Source organism: Apus apus, chromosome 3, assembly GCF_020740795.1.
Source record: "Apus apus isolate bApuApu2 chromosome 3, bApuApu2.pri.cur, whole genome shotgun sequence".
NCBI lineage: Eukaryota > Metazoa > Chordata > Aves > Apodiformes > Apodidae > Apus > Apus apus.
The window spans coordinates 75779512-75797475 of record NC_067284.1 but is presented as its reverse complement, the minus strand read 5'-3'; the positions used below and the strand labels follow the sequence as shown (position 1 = coordinate 75797475).

The window sequence follows — 17964 nt, the reverse complement described above, 5'->3', positions numbered from 1 at the left end:
CATGCTGGCTTCTCCACAGGCCATTTCCATGCCTTCTCTTCTGAATATCCGTTGCAGAGCTGACCTTGGAATGAAGCACCTCAGGTTCTTCTGTAAATTTAATAGCTAGCGTCCATGTTGTGTGACCATCAACACCAATACCTGCACACTATGTGCGTATGTTAACTGTTGGCCTGCAACTTAATTAAATAGCTTCCTGTAGATAGAGAGTATGCTTGGTGTTCCCATTTAACATCTACCCTTAAGTGCTCTGGATAGGAAAAGACTGATAAAGTTAGTCACTGAAAAGGCAGCATGATGACAGAAGAAATTTACAGCTGTATAGTGCACACTGGAGGGAATAATTTCACTCATGAATATTCAGGAGTGGGTGCTATGTTTTCAGAGCCCTGCTTAGTTGTGTGCAAACCTGGAAAAAAAGTTTCTGCTGCTTGCACAGCTCTTAGCAAGGTGATTGTTCTGCTGTGACAGTAGAAGTTATGGAAGTGTTTTAACTCACTATTATGCTGGAAAAAAATATTTAACAAATAAAAGAGGACAGACATAGGAATAGTGTTTACATGTGTGGTAACAAACTTGTACTGTGTTGCTGTCACAAGATCCTTTCAACAGTTGGATATGCTTTTTAAGTTATTAGGCTCTTCTTGCCTCTCCTAGTCACTTCAGAACTGAGGGCTTTGGGCCCACAAGAATAGCTCCAACAGATGTCAAAACTTACTTTGGCAACTTCTGCCTTCTTAGAATAAGAGAACATTAGGATGACAAAATGAGATCTTAGCCCAGAAGAGGGTTGTGGTGGATTTCCCCCCCTCTGATTAAGCTCTCACTTCTTCAAACCTTTTTAAATTCCCTCAAAGTACTGAGAGGACAATTCAGTGAAAGTAACTGCCACCAAAGCAGAATTACAGTGTGCTTTGAGAAATACTTTCAGCAAGGCCTAAACACCAGTTTCTCCATCATACTTTACCTACTTCAGTAGGAACAGTGTGAATTTTTATTTCTTGTGCCTTTCAGCTTCATGCTCACTTACTGTGGTAACTTGTCTCATGAAGCATTAGTCTATAAATTCACCTGGACATAATGTAACTAGTGTTTCTAACAAAATGAACCTTTATTTTCAGCATTGCTGCTATAAGGTTTTATAATTTCATTGATGTTACCTTATATTTAATATTTATTTGCATGTTATTTCCTTGTTTTAAAAAACAACCCCAGAATCAAACTGTACAAGATGTCAGAGTATCAGCTCCCCATAAGCACTAAGCTATTATTATTTTTATCCTTGTGAATAAAGTTTCAACTCAAAATTCTGTCACTTCCTGGTGTATTTACTTCAGGTATCACCTGACGACTTCTTAATGTAAGAATGGAAAGACACACAGCTCATGGTTCTTCCATGGAAACCCAGCCTTGTCTTTGCAGCTGTGTCCACTACAAGGAGGCCTTTGAACCTGAAGAGGCTGTATTAATCAAAATGCAGAATGTTATTTGTATAGTACGATGGAATCAGTGGGGATAGTTGAGAACTTTGAGGGGTTTTTACCAGAGGATGGTGGAGTATGTGCAAATCCAAAAATTCTGTGCTCAGCTTTAAATGGTACCATTTGGAATTTATCCAAGAGACCAATATATAAACTAAGTGAATGCTGTAGAGAGCTACCAAGAGATCCTTAGCAGTGTTAAACATATTAGAATCATACGATGTGTTGGGTTGGAAGGCACCTTTAAAGGTCATCTAGTCCAACCCCCATTTATTATAAAACGCAATATTAATTGTGCTTTAATCTATTAACCTCTTACAAATCCAGTTAAATCCAAAGCAATCCTTTTGTTTCCTCAACCTGTGATAAAACTTGTGGTAGGTCAAGCCTGAAGGCTTTGTGTAACTTAAAATTAAAAAAGGCATAATGGAACAGGATTTGCAAGACCAGTTTCTGACTTCCCTTCTCATTACTCAGAGGCATGAGTTCTACCAGCTGCTCTTCACTATGACTTAATGATTTGTTTTAATGCAGTGCCATAGATATATTAAAGATATGGATGGATCATACACAAGTACAGCAGACAGTCTGTAGGATGATGGTGAGAAGTGCCATCAGCTCTGCTGGAGTGGAAGGACTGAATCCAAGGACAGGACAAATCCCCTTCTGTCTGAGGGCCTCTTGCATTTCCACGTCTGCTGCATATTCACCTTAATTTTTTCTTTCAAAATGGTGGTTAAAGAAAAGCTGCCAGGAATAACAACAACTTTTTTTTTTTCGTATACTGCAAATGATGGAAGCTGGTCGTATGAAAAGGACAGAGAACTCACATTAAATCAGGTATTTGTATTAAATGAAACACGAGTTCAAACAGAACCAGCAGCCTATTTTACGTATACTGAGTGCCTCGTGGTTTTTTCTTCAGCTACCGCTGGCAAGTGTCAGCAAGAGCTGAGCTTCAGCAGCCGCCAGGCGGGCAGCTGAGCTGGGCACAGCCCGTGCCTCCCGCGGCCGCGGCTCTGCCGCCCGGGAAACCAGAGCCCGCGCTTCGCCACGGCTTTATGGGGCACCCAAATCGGATGAAGGCGCAAGCGGCGTTTTGCATAGAAATAACCCTTTCCAGCCAGCCCTTCCTCGGGCCCCCGGCCCGGGCGGGAGGAGGTGGCGGGAGCCGCTCCCGCCGGGCCGGTCGCTACTTCCCGGCCGCGGGCCGGTAGTGCAGCTCCCGCTCCAGCTGCTCGGCCGTCAGCGTCCCGGCGATGGCGGCGCAGCCGGGGTTGAAGACGGAGTAGGCGCTGAGCTCGCCCGGCCGCCGCTCGGCGGGGCCGCGGGTGCCGGCGTACATCCAGTACAGCAGGGACAGGACGAAGTAAGGCAGCCCCAGCTCCAGCTCCGCGAACAGCGCCAGCAGCACCGCCCACAGCAGCACCTTCAGCACCAGCGGACGCGCCCACAGCGGCACCGCCGCCCCGCCGGGACGGGCCTGTGGAGGCAGCACCGAGACGCCGCGTCAGGCACCGCCCGCCCCACCGCCCCGCGTCCCCGCCCCGCCCCGCCGGGCGCTCACCTCCGCGCCGCCGCCCGGCCCCGCCGCAGCGACCGGCTGCTCCTCGGCCGCCCCTGCCGCCGCGGCCTGGCGCGGAGGCTCCGCGGGGCGCGGCGAGGCGGCTGTGCCGCAGCGGGAGGCGCGGAAGCGGGCCAGCCGCCGCTCCACCGCGCCCGACATGGCCGCGCCGCGCCTGCCCAGCACGGGGCCGCCCCGCTCCGCCCCGGGCGCCGCGGGAGGAGGGGCCGGGGCCGAGGGGAAGGACCGGGGGGAGGGGGGTCCCGGGGCCTGAACCCGAAGGGGAGGGGGCCCGCAGGGGCTGAGGCCACCCCCCCACAGGCAGCCACAGACAGGCAGCCACCCGCTGCCTTCGCTCTTCCACGTCGGTAGCAGAATCAGCTCTGGAGAAAAGTGGAAAATCACCAAAGGCCTCCCCCTTCAGGTCCGGGTGTTGTTTTAGTTTGGTTGTGCTGTGGGGTGCTTGGTTTATTTGGGTTTGTTTTTTTTTTTGTATCTAAGCCTTAATGACTAATGTTGGCACCAAAAAGAGCAGGAAAGAACATAGCGTGGGGTGACCAGATCCTGGGCAGGATGAATGTCAGGAGCCTGGGTTACTAGCAGGGCTTGGGAGGAGGAGGAGGCTGCTCTTCTGCAGCCCCTGCTCCTGGCTGTGGAGAAGCGGGGGCTGGGGTCCCCCCTCAGCACGGGCGTCTGCTGAGAGCCAGGCTGGTCCATCCCACCCTCCCTTTATACAAAAAATTCAAACGGGGAAAATGAGCTCTGTCACATCATCTTTCAGCCATCATTACAGCTGAGAAATAGAAATTTATTTACAGGAGCTGGCCCTTAGCCTCAGGAATAAAATACTTATCACTCTCTAGCAGTAACAGTTAGCAATGAGACATCATTTCATCCTGCAGTGCTGTTTCCAGTTACTTATAGCTTTCTCAGAAGTGACCTTTAGGGCTGAATATCTCATGCATGTGTCAGCTCAGAAGTGAATACGAGAAGTCTAATAAAAATCAATTTGGGTGTTCTTAAGTTATCTTAATGTGGAAAAAATTGTGTTTTTTTCCAGCTAAATCATTTTTCAAATGCCTATTTTATGCTCGGTTACAAAATAACTTTCTTTTAGCCTTCCGACTTTGCAAAAAGTGCCACAATGAATGCCATTTTTCTCTTCATTTGTGGAAATTTGATTTTGAAATAACAGACCAAAATGTTTTAAGATAGCCAGCACAGGATATTTTTTTTTTTTTTCTTCCTCTTGTACTGCTGTTCATGAAAACAGCTCCTCCAGGAAGTGCTGGGTAATTCCATGTGTTGTGTTCTGTATGCATCCTTAGTCAAATAGTTACACCTGAGCTTAATACCACCTCTGCAAGCCGCACCCAGTGATTCACATGCTATCAGATTTTATTCCAAATGTACTGGGTTTAGTATGTATTTGCTATTGTGCATCCAAATAGCTATTTTAGGGCTTTGTCAGGCTACCTGTATTGCCGTGTATAGTTAGGAAACACACAAAGGAGTGCCATGGATCATACCTTTGAAGCCTAAGAGCACTACAGTAATCTTGTCTGGAAATGAGTGTTGCACTGCTGATAAATTCCTAAACAAATTTGTAACCACGAAGGCCTAAATGGCTTCACTATGTCAGTTTTTTTAAACAAACAACTTCTCTGAATGGACAACTAGTTTTGTTTATTTGTTTAACAAGCCACCTGGACAATTTGTTCCCCACTGCAGTGCTTATGAAGGTCCTGGGCAGCTCACCAAGCCCAGTCTTTGGATCCTCAGGCGCTGGCTGGGAGGGCAGGAGGCATGGAGATGTTGAAGATCACTTCCTGTGACTCTTGAGTTGTTTCCTGTCTGTGTCTCCATGTATGAGAAAAACGAATGTAGCCTTTTTGTAGGTGTGAGACTATGAGCCAAGTCTTTCTGCCTATTATTGCAGCTAAGTAAGTGATAATAATGAATGCTGGGTGCTATTGATAGATCTCTAATCATTCTTGATAACTTAAATTCTGGAACTGCCCATTAGCTTTTAGGAGGCAGCATCAAGATCACTTTTAAAACTTCTAATTTTTTTAAACTTGGTTTCACGCCAAATTACAGTTGTCATACAAAGAAGCCCACATACATCTTTCTCTCTGCCAAGAATTTTCCGAGCTGGAAGGGACCTCTAGAGATCATCTGGTGAAGAAAACCTGTTCTTTATATATTTCCACTTCAGCAGTGTTGAAACATTTTCCTTTGTCCCAATTATCATATTTTCATTATATTTTAGCACTTATGACACAGTAGAATCTTTGCATCCTGCTCTCAGCCAATTATCACCAGCTTAAGGGACTTTTTCAGTACTTGGGAACTTCCAGACCATTAGGAACCTTGGCTATGGCAAGTGCACTGAAAGAGATGAAACGGCTGCTGAAAGAACTGGCAGGACAAGAAAACTGCCAAAACCACGTCCAAAGTGCAGTCGATATTTTTATTTTGGAGGGTGACTGCAGAGTTTTTCATAATTGATTTTTCAACTGTATTTGCTCCTTCATGCTGCTTAAGGAAGCAAGAAACTGAAACTAATTTGGGGAAATATTTTTACATGACAGAAGGCACGAGAACTCTTTGTGGCAGGATACCAACCCAACTGAGATAAGCTAAGCATTGACAGCAGCATTCGGTTCCTGTGGCACCCTTTGCATTTATCACCTCAGCAGCCCATCACCAGCACCTCTTGGCATCAGCAACCTCTTTATTCAGAAGTACAGGCTCAGGGCCTTGCTCAGTGGTTTGGAGTGTTGTTGCTTACTTCCTGCAGCTGCAGAGATCTGTTCGTGCATGACAGCTTTCTCAGATATATCAACAGTCATCAACTCACATTAATTCTTTTGATGGATTAATCTAATTCATTGACAAGAGCTTTCTCGTTCGTGAGATAAGCATACACACACACACTGACTTGCTAAGTGCCATAAATGCAGACAGAAGGGCAGCCCATTATTAATATAGCAACCTAGATTAATTAGTTAAATGGAACTGAGGGAGCATTAGCTTTAGTTGTTGAGGTCTTGGAGAACATGTATAAAATAGATTGAAGTGCACAGACTCATACTTGTTTAATTCCATACAGAGCTTCCTGCATATCCATTTACTAATCAGTTCTAAACAGCAGAGAAGAGCTGCTTCCTTTGTAAAAAAATGATGATTAATTTTCCTTCCTAAAATAGCAATATCAGAGTACTTTGACTTTAGACATAGAAGAATTTTTTTGTGTCTGTCCTTTTATTGAAGTAGTTGGGGTTCTGAATTGCAAATTTTAACATCTACATGGTTTCAAAATGTGTGCATTTGTGTATTCAGCAGTGCATGCTAAAAGGTGCTGAGATATTAGCACATGTATCACTGCTTTATATACTGAAATACTCTATATTTAAACACATTAAAAACATGGGCAAAGCATCATTGTTAATGTCAGACATTGTTACCAATGTAATTGTTAATCACAGCTCTGTGAAATGTTCCTTATCACTTCATGGGGAACTTCCATTTGAGGAAAAAAACCCACAGTAAATATCCCTTACTAGTACAATGTCAGCTGTAAATGTCAGATTACGTTACCCTCTTATACACATACACCCTTAGCCTTTTGTTAAGAGTACACCATAAACTTTACTGTTCATGTTGACTAGCGGTTTTAAACAGCTACTTCCACAAAAACACAATGGGCAGCAGAGCATTTTTAGAGGAGCAGAATGCCCAGAAAGGCTTTGCAACAACCTTTTCTCATGCCCTCACATCTCTGCCCTATATAATAGAGAAAATAATCCAGAAGCACTGAGCTGTCATCACTCTTGGTGTTGTGCATTCCAGCCAGCTGTTTGGTCCCTCAGGCTCTTGCTGATAATTTGCCTGGAAATCCAAATGTGGGTGAGATTGAAATACCCCAAGGTAGATACACCAGGCATTAGGGCTTAGTGCTATTTCTCAATTCCCAGAAAACATTCAGCACAACACAAGGTGAAGGAAGGAGTCATCATAGCAATCCTGTGCCTCTTGGCTGTACATGAAATAAATGAGTTTATGTAAAATGAAACAGTTACATATGTACCTCTCTACGTAATCCACAGGACAGAAGTCCAAACTATTACTTCTGACAAACTGTCACTTTACCTTTGGCCAATCTCTCCTTTTCATCATCTCCTCTCAGCCCCAACACCTACACAGGATTTTAGAATATATAAGATGATTGCCACCACAAGTGAAGCTGCTCTGTCAGGTCACAGCTAACAGATGATGAAAGGGTAGAGCCTTCCCTAGCTTTAGAAAGCCAGGAATAAGTTAGCCAATCCACCAAGAGAACTTCAGCCTTTCAGCATGAATGCTATTTAAACACATGACATACCAATTACTTCTTTCCAAACTATGCTACAGAATAGTCCAAATAACTGATTGATTAATTAATTAAGTACCAACAAATGATTGGAAAGAAAACACAGGAACCCAAACAGATACAACCACAGTAAAATGTGCAATAGAGGTTCAGAGCTCTTAGAATCTGTTTCTTGCTTTGTAGGTTAAATTTAACAGGGTATAGTTTAGACAGACTATGTTTCATGACAATATTTGTTCTAATGTATTAAAGATCTAGAAGCAAAGCCTATGTGAGGCAAAATGAGAAGAGAGAAACAAGATCTAAGTTAGTCTTAAATCCATAAGAGACTCACAGTCTTTACTAACTGGAAAGCTAGTAAAGGGCAACTTTGCCTATTGAAACAGATCAATAACTCTTTGAAGGAAACACATTACCAGCCTTGAATTGCAAAAAAAAAAAAAAAAATCTATTCAGTACCCCAAAATTGTATATATAATGCAGAAGCCTACCTTCAACATCCTGAAAAATGGAACATCTGCAGTCTTCCACGAGTTACCACTTTCTCTTCAAGTTATTTCCATAGCTTGGGGCTGATTGTGAGCCCAGGAGCAACAGTGTTCTTTGCAGACCTGTAGCAAGCACCACATCAAGCAGAGGCTCAGCAGCAGAGACTGTCCTCTGGTTAGTAATCAAAACACAGAATCTCAGGTGTAAAGCTCAGTAAGGTGGGACTAGATTAATACACAAGTAGGAGGGAAGAACAAGGGAATGCATGTGTGAACAGTGGAGGCAAGAATGGAGAAAATTCAGTGGGTCTGAGAGAAATGGAGACACCAAGCTAGACCCTAAGTTTTCCTGAGCTGATGGGATCCTGTGATATGAAGTCCTGATCCCACTGGAGTCAGCAGGAACATTGCCAGGACCACACTGGGGCTGGGATTACATCTCCTGATGGACTGAACTAAGCTCATACCTTGCTGTCTGCTTGATGAGGCCTGTTGACCTCACATAAAATTGCTTCACATTATTTCCTGTAAAAACAACACAGCAACAAAAACTTGGGAACTTTATTTATTTATTTATTTCACCATGACAGAGCCAGAAAATTTATTCTTGTTATTATACTGTTAGTATTCCTCAAACTTCATACTTTATGCATACTTATGTCCTACTTATTTAGGACAAGTTAGGTTCAAAACTGGTTCTGGGTCAATAAGAGAAAAGAGGTGTACTCATCCTTCTTCTCGTGGGTTTAGAAACCGTGGGATATGTTTTGGCAATTTTAGGCTTATCCTGAAGATCACTCAGCAAGTTCAGCATACAGTCTTACACCTGGGCTATCTGTTCACGTCAGTCAAACTGGATCAGTTTAAGTACTTTGCTTGACTGGGGCCTCATAGCCCAGATTTTGAGCAATCAAGCTTCAAAAGGAATGGGGGAAAACCCCAAATCTAAGGAAAGAGATTTCAAATGGCAGAAAAGACCGAGGACTCTGTCACAGAATGACAGAATGACAAAACTACAGAATGACAGAATCATCATGGTTAGAAGGGACCTCCAAGATCACTAAGTCCAATCATTGAAACAAAAAACCCCCACAACTTTGGCTGCTAGAGCATGCCCTGAAGTTCCATATCTACACATTTCTTGAATACCTTTGAGGATGGTGACTCAAACACCTCCCTAGGCAGGCTGTTCAGTGCCTGACCACTCTTTCAGTCTAGAAATTCTTCCTAATATCCAATCTGAACATCCCCTGCTGCAACTTCAGACCATTTATTCTGGTCCTGTTGTTACTTACTTGGGAGAAGAGGCCAACACACACCTCACTACAGCTGCCTTTCAGGTAGTTGTAGAGGGCAATAAGGTCTCCCCTCAGCCTCCTCTTTTCTAAAATAAACATCCCCACTTCCATCAGCTGCTTCTTGTATGACTTGTTCTCTAGACCCTTCACCAGCCTTGTTGCTCTCCTCTGGACCTGCTCCAGCACCTAAACATCCTTCTTGTAGTGAGGGGCCCAGAACTGCACACAGTACTCGAGGTGCAGATTCACCAGTGCCAAGTACAAGGGCACCATCACTTCCCTGCTTCTGCTGGCCACGATTCCTGATGCAGGCCAGGAAGCTGTTGGCCTTCTTGGCCACCTGGGCACACTGCTAGCTCATGTTTAGCTGGCTGTCCACCAGCACCCCCAGATCCTTTGCTTATCTGTTTCATCTTGGTCTTACCCTGTCTCGGTCAGTTGTTTATCTCACAGGGCAGCAAAGGATACAATTAATTCTTTTGTCCTCAGTTCTTCCAAAGGATGACAAAGTGGCTTTCATAGACAGGACATATTGCAAACATTTAGCAATATTATCCTATCATTTCTGTTTGAGCAGTTCAGTAAAGACAAGAATCTGTAGCAGATAAGTTATGAAGTAATGAGGGAGAAATATTTACAGATTAAAAGGTCTGTCATTTATGTTCCTACAGAAAAGAGAAATCTAATCAGACCACAGCAAAATTCTCTACATTTTAGTTTTGTAAAATTGAAGTGCTTGTTGCAGAGCCTTCACATTTAGGAGTTGAGCTTTAGCCTAAAATACATACCAGTGTGTAGTTTTTAACTCCATCAGTTATGTCTAACTCCCTTCTGGATAACTTCCACTGAATTACAGAATTGTATTTTTCAAGATTCTTGAGAGTAACAACTCAAGGGTTAAGAGAGCCACAGCTTCAGTTATGACACCCTGAACCGAAGAAGAAATGATAGCACCCTCTGCTGTCATATGAGATTATTACCTTAAAGATTTCTGTTTTAATAGTAGTTTCATCTTGTCTGGAAAAAAGCCAGCAGAATATTTGGTTCATAATTTTTAATTCATGCTATAAAGACTGCGACTGCCTTGTGATTTATTTCCATTCTGTTGTTTTGTAAAAGACCAATATTCCATAATACAGATCAGTTTATCTTTTGGAATCTAAATAAAATGGAAATTTTTAATCTATTCCATCCACTTTTGTGAGATAAGATTAACCATTCAAAACACACCTACACCTTCTCTTTCAATAAGTATGGGTTTTATCACATGCACACCAAATTTCAACATACATTTTCTAGAACCCACTCACTGACTGATGATCTCAAGAGCTAGACAGCTTTAATCTTCCCTTCTCTAATTCATACAGCTAACATTGGAAAACTACACAAAATGACTTTGGATTACATCTTCCTTTCCTGTGCTGCAGACACAGACAGTTCTGACTCTGATCTCCCAAAGACATAGTTGTGGATTTGCCACAAAGGCCTGAAGGGATTTAATTCCAGGATTAGGGACTGGAGTACAAGTGACATTACATTATATGAATGTATATTATATGAATGCTCCCTCTTTCTCTAATTCCTGTTTCCCATCTGGGATGAATGTATGTTTGTGGTTCTAGGGTAAATAAGTTACAGAATAAAAGTAAGATCTTATATGCAGAGACTCCTTAATTGTGCGGTTATGGAGGTGGACTTTTTTGCTGTAGAACTGATTGGAGAGATCTCAATTTTTTTTTTTAATTCACTCACATGAACAGAGTGAAATATATTTGATTTATGTTATTGTGATCTACACAAAAGCATCTGTGTCTCCAGACCGTGGGATACTGAAAAGGGAGCTCTGGACCAATACCAAGAAAATGCTTTTCTTTAGAAACTTTATGTGGTGTATTGAGCCAAAAATGGATCAAGTCTTCCTGTATATTTAATGCCTGTTTCATTACATGGATTTCAGAGTTCAACTTCAGGTTTTCCAACTAGTGCTTTTTCTGTCCAGACAAAATTTGGTATTCTGTCCACTTTTTTTTTTTTTTTTTTTTAATGTTCAGTATCAACATTTAAAATTGAATTGCTAGGAAAGATTCTTCTGAGTTCATTAAAACAAGCTGTTCTGCTGGTAATTGTTTTAAACCACTAAGTGCCAGTACTCACTTGCATTCTTGAACAAAATTTATTTTAGGCAGAGAAGTGCAAAGTAAATACTGATCATATGCATGAAATAACAGAAATTTTCCAAAAGAGAACAAACACATTATTATCTCAACATTGCTTTTCCTGCAAGTTGTTGTTGCCCAGATTTGTTAGCATGCAGTAAAACAACAAAGCCAGTGGGAACCAACAGGACAGAACCGACCAGGTTCTCTGTCAACATCAGCTGGTACATAAGAACCATTAGGAAGTATCTGGTCTGATGTTCCTACAGAAGATACAGGCCTAATTCTAAGACTGTCACGGTTGGCTCAGTTCAGTGCCAAAAAAAATCCTCAGAGGCTGAACAAAATGCCATCTGCTCTATAGCTGTATTTACTATGGATCAATACCTGCAAGGTATATAGCCAAAAGAACTTTTACCTTACCTCCAGACCTACCTCAGTTTGGGTCTGTCTTTAGTTGCCATATTACCACTTCAGCCTCACTTCACAAGTTAGTTGATGCCTTCTCCTGTTCTGTGTTTGCACGTTCTCCAATCTTGGCTAACTGCAGAAAAAATAAATACACTTTCACAGGTCACAGTCTTGGTCCTCCCAATCCCTGTCTTCGGAAGTCACTTCAACCTAACAATACTTACGTGCTTCCTTATAACTTCTTTTAATGCTTTATTGCACTGACAGTTTTGGTGTATTTATCCAGTTTAAGACAAAAATATTCTTTCCCATTTGATAGGTGGTAATCTCTTTAGGCCAAGGGCCACCTTTCACAGCATATAAATTGAGGTTCTTGACTTGATGTACACTTTGGTGGCCTTCAGACAAGTTGCTAAAGTGTTTTGCTATTGCTGACTGACGTATCCTGAAATGTGGCCCTCGTGTCATCATCCAGGACATTAAGCAAATGTTCCTCTCATCACTTGATGAAACCCAGTGCATGGTTGGAAGAAAACTGTGGCCTTTCCTTCGATATAAACAGTATTGAGGACCGTCTGGGACCTCAGGCAGTTTTGCAGCATACGTCATCCCAAAGCAGTCAAGCACAAGCGAGCATCAGGTACCCAGGAGCACCCAACTGTAGCATCATGGCAGGCAGACCTCAGAGAAGAGCAAGCCTCAGCTCTGCCATGGCCTTCCTGCGCTGGGCCAGTAGTAAAAGCAGCAGGGTCAGGGACCAGGAACAGCAAAGCAAAACCTTACAGCAAAGAAATTCACGGCAAATTGCTGTACACAGTTGACTTACAGCAAAGAAATTCACGGCAAATTGCTGTACACAGTTGACTTTCTTTCCCTGTTGGTGACACCCACCTCTCTAATCTGTTCTATCACACCTGCTTATGTCCACTAGGTGGTAGCAAAAAGGCGTTATCGGGCGACTGTTTTCCAGCGGTCCTCTTTCCACCCGGGTGAAAGCATCCGTCTCCACCAGCGCACCCGGGTATCTGCAGAGCAGACCTGGTGTCAGGCTGCTGCTGATGGTGGGTGGGTGCGGGGGGAACCCTGAGGAGCTTCATTTGTATAGATCCAGGACCAGGAACTTGCTAAAGAGTCAGTACTTCTTAAACTTCGGAAAGCTGCAAGAAAGGTGAGTTGCAGCTAAAGCTTTGCTTTTTCAGAACTACCAAACAGGGGGAAGAGAATGCCTGGGGACTTTCTCAAGGAAAGCATCCTCAAAACCTGCAGAGGAATTCTCTGGTGCCATGTTCCTCCAGAGGTGCTGTCCCACACACAAGCTGTCAAATGTCTGGGGGTTTCCATCTTCAACTCATATTTTCAGGATATGCTACATATGGTTAAGGCCATCCCTAGGGAGAGTTCTGGTGGCCAAAGAGCAAGGTGTAATACCGCCAGTGCTGGAGCATAGTAAAAAAATCTAAAACTTCCAGTCTCCTAGAAGTTTTCCTTTTCCATACAGGGACAAACTCAATATTTTTTTACATGGACGATTACCTTTTTTTTTTTAATTCAAATAGAGCAAAAGCATTGCCTCAAAATAATTAGTGAATTTACGTGAGAAAAGAAAGAAAATAAACCAAGAAAGATCTCAAACCCAACCCTGTATGATTCAAGGCAAGGATGGGATTTCAACTGGCTGTTTTACCAGAGACTGTGACCTCTACATCAGTGCTACTGGGTCACCTCATGGGACACAGTGATGCTGTGTGTCTCTTCCCAGCCTCTGCTTTCCAGGTCTCTCTCAGCATGTTAATCTGAATTACCACACTACAGGAAATATCTTCTGCTGAAACATTCTTGCAATATATTTGGATTACAAAAAAAGGGTTCTTTATTTGGAAAATTGCTCCAGGAATTTCCTACCATCTCTGTTCAATGGAGCAGGAAGGCTGGGATTTCAGAATTAATAAGCAAAGCTCAGCAAACTGCCTGACCTCCTCTTGTGCATCTACAACATCCCAGCTACTGCTGAAGCCCAGTCGAAAGGGTGGCAGAACTACTGTGCAGTCTTTTTGGTACCAGCCAAGTAGTGCTGGGAAGGATGCAGTTTGTTTCTCTTCTGCAGCTCCTCAGAGTTTAATCTGCAGCAGCTCAGCCTTCTTGAGAGTAATCCTCACCAGACTGCAGTTTAGTTGAGTTCTTACTGTTCCATAAGAGAAAAGCAAGGAAAAAAAACCCAAACAGAACAAGCCCAGTAACTCTATTAAAAGTGAATTTGTTCAAGAGCAAGTATTCAGAAGCTGTCCCAAGTCAACCAGGACCATCTACATTAGATTTTCATTCCTGCATTCCTGCAGGTTTGGTTCACAGGGAAGGTAATCAATTATCCACATTTTCTTCTGATATTAGCAACATCCAAGAAGCAGTACTTTCACAGGAATAAACTGTTCAGCAGTTTCTTTGGTACATAAATCACAAGCAAGCCTTGCTTGAATGTCGAACAGTCTGGTACTTCTGCTATTTGTCTTTTCTTCTTCCTTTTTTTTTTTTTTTAGTTATGCTAAAAACAAAACCAACGCAATCCCTGATTTACTTGACCATTACTTAACTTCATATCCTTTTCACAAGACAAATTTACCTTGGAAGCTAATCCCTGCAGCACCTCCATTTCCTCATATAAAATGTTATTTGTCACAGTTCCTGCATTTAAGTTATAACTTGCTCCATTTTTAGATTTAACCATAAAAAAATATTTTAAATCAAAGTGAATACATTTCTGTTACTATGGAGAACTTCACAAAGGCTTTTCCTGATGTCAGATCTTCTCTAGCTGCTTGACAAATACCATTGCTTTTGTAGATGAAAGTTTTCCCACTAACAGGATATGTAGCCTTTCACCTCTAAGATGCTGTTTTGAATCCTGCCCTTCTCAGTTGCCAAAAAAGTGTCAAAGAGCAGCAATTTAGATTACAAGATTTTTATCTAATTTCCCAGAAAAAGATGTTCAGAAAGCATTAAAAGGAGTCCATTTGGCCCCTTTCTTTTGAGATTGGTCTTGCTCACCAAAGAGTTAATAATCAGAAACTAAAGTTAGACCACCTCAGTTATGAGATAAAGTGGACACTATCTGTAAGACATGCAATTGAGTACCTTACAGATTTAGCAGATTTTAGAATTATCATAGAATCATAGAATATGCTGAGTTGGAAGGGACCCACCAGGATCATCGAGTCCAACTCCTGTCCCTGTGTAGGGCACCCCAAGAATCATACCATGTGCCTGAGACCATCATCCAAACGCCTCTTGAACTCAGGCAGGCTTGGTGCTGTGACCACTTCCCTGGGGAGCTTGTTTCAGTGCTCAACCACGCTCTGGGTGAAAAACCTTTTCCTGATACCCAACCTAAACCTCCCCTGATTCATCTTCCTGCCCTTTCCCCAAGTCCTGTCATGGGTCACAGGAGTGGAGAGATCAGTACCTGCCCCATCTCTTCCCCTTGTGAGGAAGCCATAGACTGCAATGAGGTCACCCATCCCATCCAGACCCTTCACCATCCTCATGGCTCTCCTTTGGACACTCTCCAATAGCTTGATGTCCTTTTTATATTGTGGTGCCCAAAACTGCACTCAGTACTCAAGGTGAGGCCGCACCAGTGCAGAGTAGAGCGGGACAATCACTTCCCTCGTCTGGCTGGCAATTCTCTGCTTGATGCACCCCAGGACACATTTGGCCCTCCTGGCTGCCAGGGCACACTGCTGGCTCATATGCAGTTTGCCATCAGCCAGGACCCCCAGGTCCCTCTCCACCCCGCTGCTCTCCAGCCGCCCATTCCCCAGTCTGTACTGACCACCAGGGTTGCCCCAACCCAGGTGCAGAATCCGGCACTGGCCCTTGTTAAACTTCAGTGGTTGACTGCCCATCTCTCTAACTTGTTGAGGTCTCTCTGCAGGGCCTGTCTGTCCTCAAGGGAGTCGACAGCTCCTCTCAGTTTTGCATCATCAGCAAACTTGCTTTGAATTCATTCGAGTCCTGCATCCAAGTCATTGATGAGGATGTTGCAGGGTACTGGGCCTGGATTAGAGGCCTGCGGGAACCCACTGGTGACTGGTCACCAGCCTGATGTTACCCCATTCACTGTCAGTTTTTGTGGTCAACCTGTGAGCTGGTTACTCACCCATCAGATGGTACACTTGTCCAGTTGTATGCTGAACATTTTGTCCAAGAGAGTACTGTGAGAGACAGTATCAAAAGCTTTGCTGAAGTTCAGAAAAATTACATCCTCTGGCTTCCCTGGGGTGGGTTACCTTGCCAAAAAAAACCTTAAGTTTGACAAGCACGACTTTCCTCTCAGGGAAACTGGTCAGGGAGAGGGTATCCAGTGGCCAGAATCATGTTCTGCACATGTCATACTAATGTAAGCTTTAATACCTTTGCTTTACCTCCTGCCAACAAGAAGGGGCTAGGGACTGCAGCAATCTCCTTCTCACTAATTGTTTGCCTCTGTGCTGATGCCTGCTAGTGTTTTCTCCAAATCAGGGCTGGCATTCAAGCAGAAAAACAGGTTCCCTTTCTGTATGCCTGAACCATACCTTTCCTATGGTTAAACTGAGTATTATTCTGTTGTCGTGTTCATCGTGGATGAAGGTCTGAGAGCAGCAGTAGTAATACACTCTCTTGCCCTCTGCAATTTCATTAACCTTATTTAATTTGTGACTGTGAGTTTTGCAACCTCCAGTGTCACCTTATTTTCTCCCATCAGACACACAAGTTAGTCATGCACAGCTTTATTTATAAAGGTAAAATAACCTTGTTTATCTGAGCTCCAGAGCGTTTGCATAAGCACAGAGCCTAAACAAATGGGGATGCTGGCCCTGAGTGCAAAATCTAACATTTTCTGAGCCCACTGTCCTGCCTGAGTAAGAGCAAGCAAACATCCTGACCACAGGGGAGAAATTAAGGAAGGCAAGCAGAAAGAGGACTTCAGTTAAAGTTAAATTCAAAGGCTTTCCACAATCACACAAAAATAAATAAAAACCAAACCCATACACACTATGAGCAGGGACAGGGAAGGGAGCTGATCTTTGGGTATGACCCATACTGTGCTGGGGCAGCACAGATACTGCAGTTGGCTCTTGCCAGACTTTCTGTCATCACTTGCCATCTCTACCTTTTTGGTGGACTAAGACAACATCAGCTGCCCTGGGACCAATCTACTGAGCCATTATACTCTTCTGTCAGCTGCAGTGGGCAGACATTTTTGAGATTTTTTCTCTCCAAAAAGGCCTTTCCCTTTTCTTCCTGGAGAATGCTGAGGTGAAGAAACTGCTCTGCTTCTCAGCACTATCTAGTGCATCCATGAACAAATTCCTGTTGGCTTAAGCAGTCTCTCACAGACCTTTTGTTCCTGACATAAATATAAAAGTCTTATTTTGTCTTCACAGCCTTCAACACTTTTTTGCCACATCTTTTGTTGCCTTCCTGACATTTCTGGTTTTGTTGACATTTTTCCATTATTTTCCTCTTTCTTTGGCTTTGTAATGTTGCGTTGATCCTGCTGATTAATTTTTTTACTGTGTCATTATCTGTTCCACACCCCAGTGATGAGATAACTGGGCATTTTTTGCTCATGAAGTATTTCTGACTTGGCAATAAATATTTTGAAGTCCCTATTAGTTACTTAACTTTCCCACTCGAAAGTTTTCCCGCTTTTTTTTTTCTGTGCTGTGCTCAGTGAGGTCCATAGCCCTTCCTCAAAAAGTCAATGAAAGTAATGTTTGTGCATATCAGGACAAAATTTGGCAACAAAAGCATGTTTCCCTTTGCAGAAACTTAAAAATAGAAAAAGAAGGGAAGATTTTTTCCCAATTCACATTTCTTACTAGAGCAGAGATGTTTATTACCTTAGTGATACACGTTTTCAGTTGTATCTGATATCCCAAAAGCTCCAGACAGGTGTTTCTCAGGAGATTAGGACACATGAAGTCAGTGAGTGTTTTCCTGGGACTCCGAGGGCCCCATCTTTGATCATTCATGATTTCTGTCAAATTCATTTTACAGAGTCATTAAAACACACTCAGACTCTGTTGATAAAAACCACTTAATCTGAAAAGACAAGTGCAGTGTTTTTTAATGTAGTGTTGCACCTGCAGAAGTGGCAAAAAATATGGGAATGTACAGAAACCTGGATGCAGTTGCTCATATCTCCTACTACC

The 17964-nt window shown here is 43.0% G+C and overlaps 1 protein-coding gene across 1 annotated transcript; it reads right to left on the bottom strand.

Annotated features, from left to right (window-relative positions):
* Nucleotides 1–1699: 1699 nt before the first annotated feature.
* Nucleotides 1700–5900, bottom strand: SAYSD1 (SAYSVFN motif domain containing 1). The gene is made up of 3 exons (XM_051615042.1): nt 5840–5900; nt 3049–3428; nt 1700–2964 (listed from the first exon to the last, which is right to left on the bottom strand). Exons 1-3 carry the CDS (start codon nt 5898–5900, stop codon nt 2674–2676), a joined length of 732 nt encoding a protein of 243 aa, XP_051471002.1. The 3' UTR covers nt 1700–2673.
* Nucleotides 5901–17964: the final 12064 nt, after the last annotated feature.

Excerpts from the sequence above, each read along its gene's own strand:
- SAYSD1 (XM_051615042.1), bottom strand. The coding sequence starts at position 5,900 with ATGACTGTTGATATATCTGAGAAAGCTGTCATGCACGAACAGATCTCT. Across the intron at positions 3,429-5,839 it reads GATCTCTGCAGCTGCAGGAA|AGCTGATTCTGCTACCGACG; the intron begins GTAAGCAACAAC and ends ACTTTTCTCCAG. Across the intron at positions 2,965-3,048 it reads GGCCGGGCGGCGGCGCGGAG|GCCCGTCCCGGCGGGGCGGC; the intron begins GTGAGCGCCCGG and ends CTGCCTCCACAG.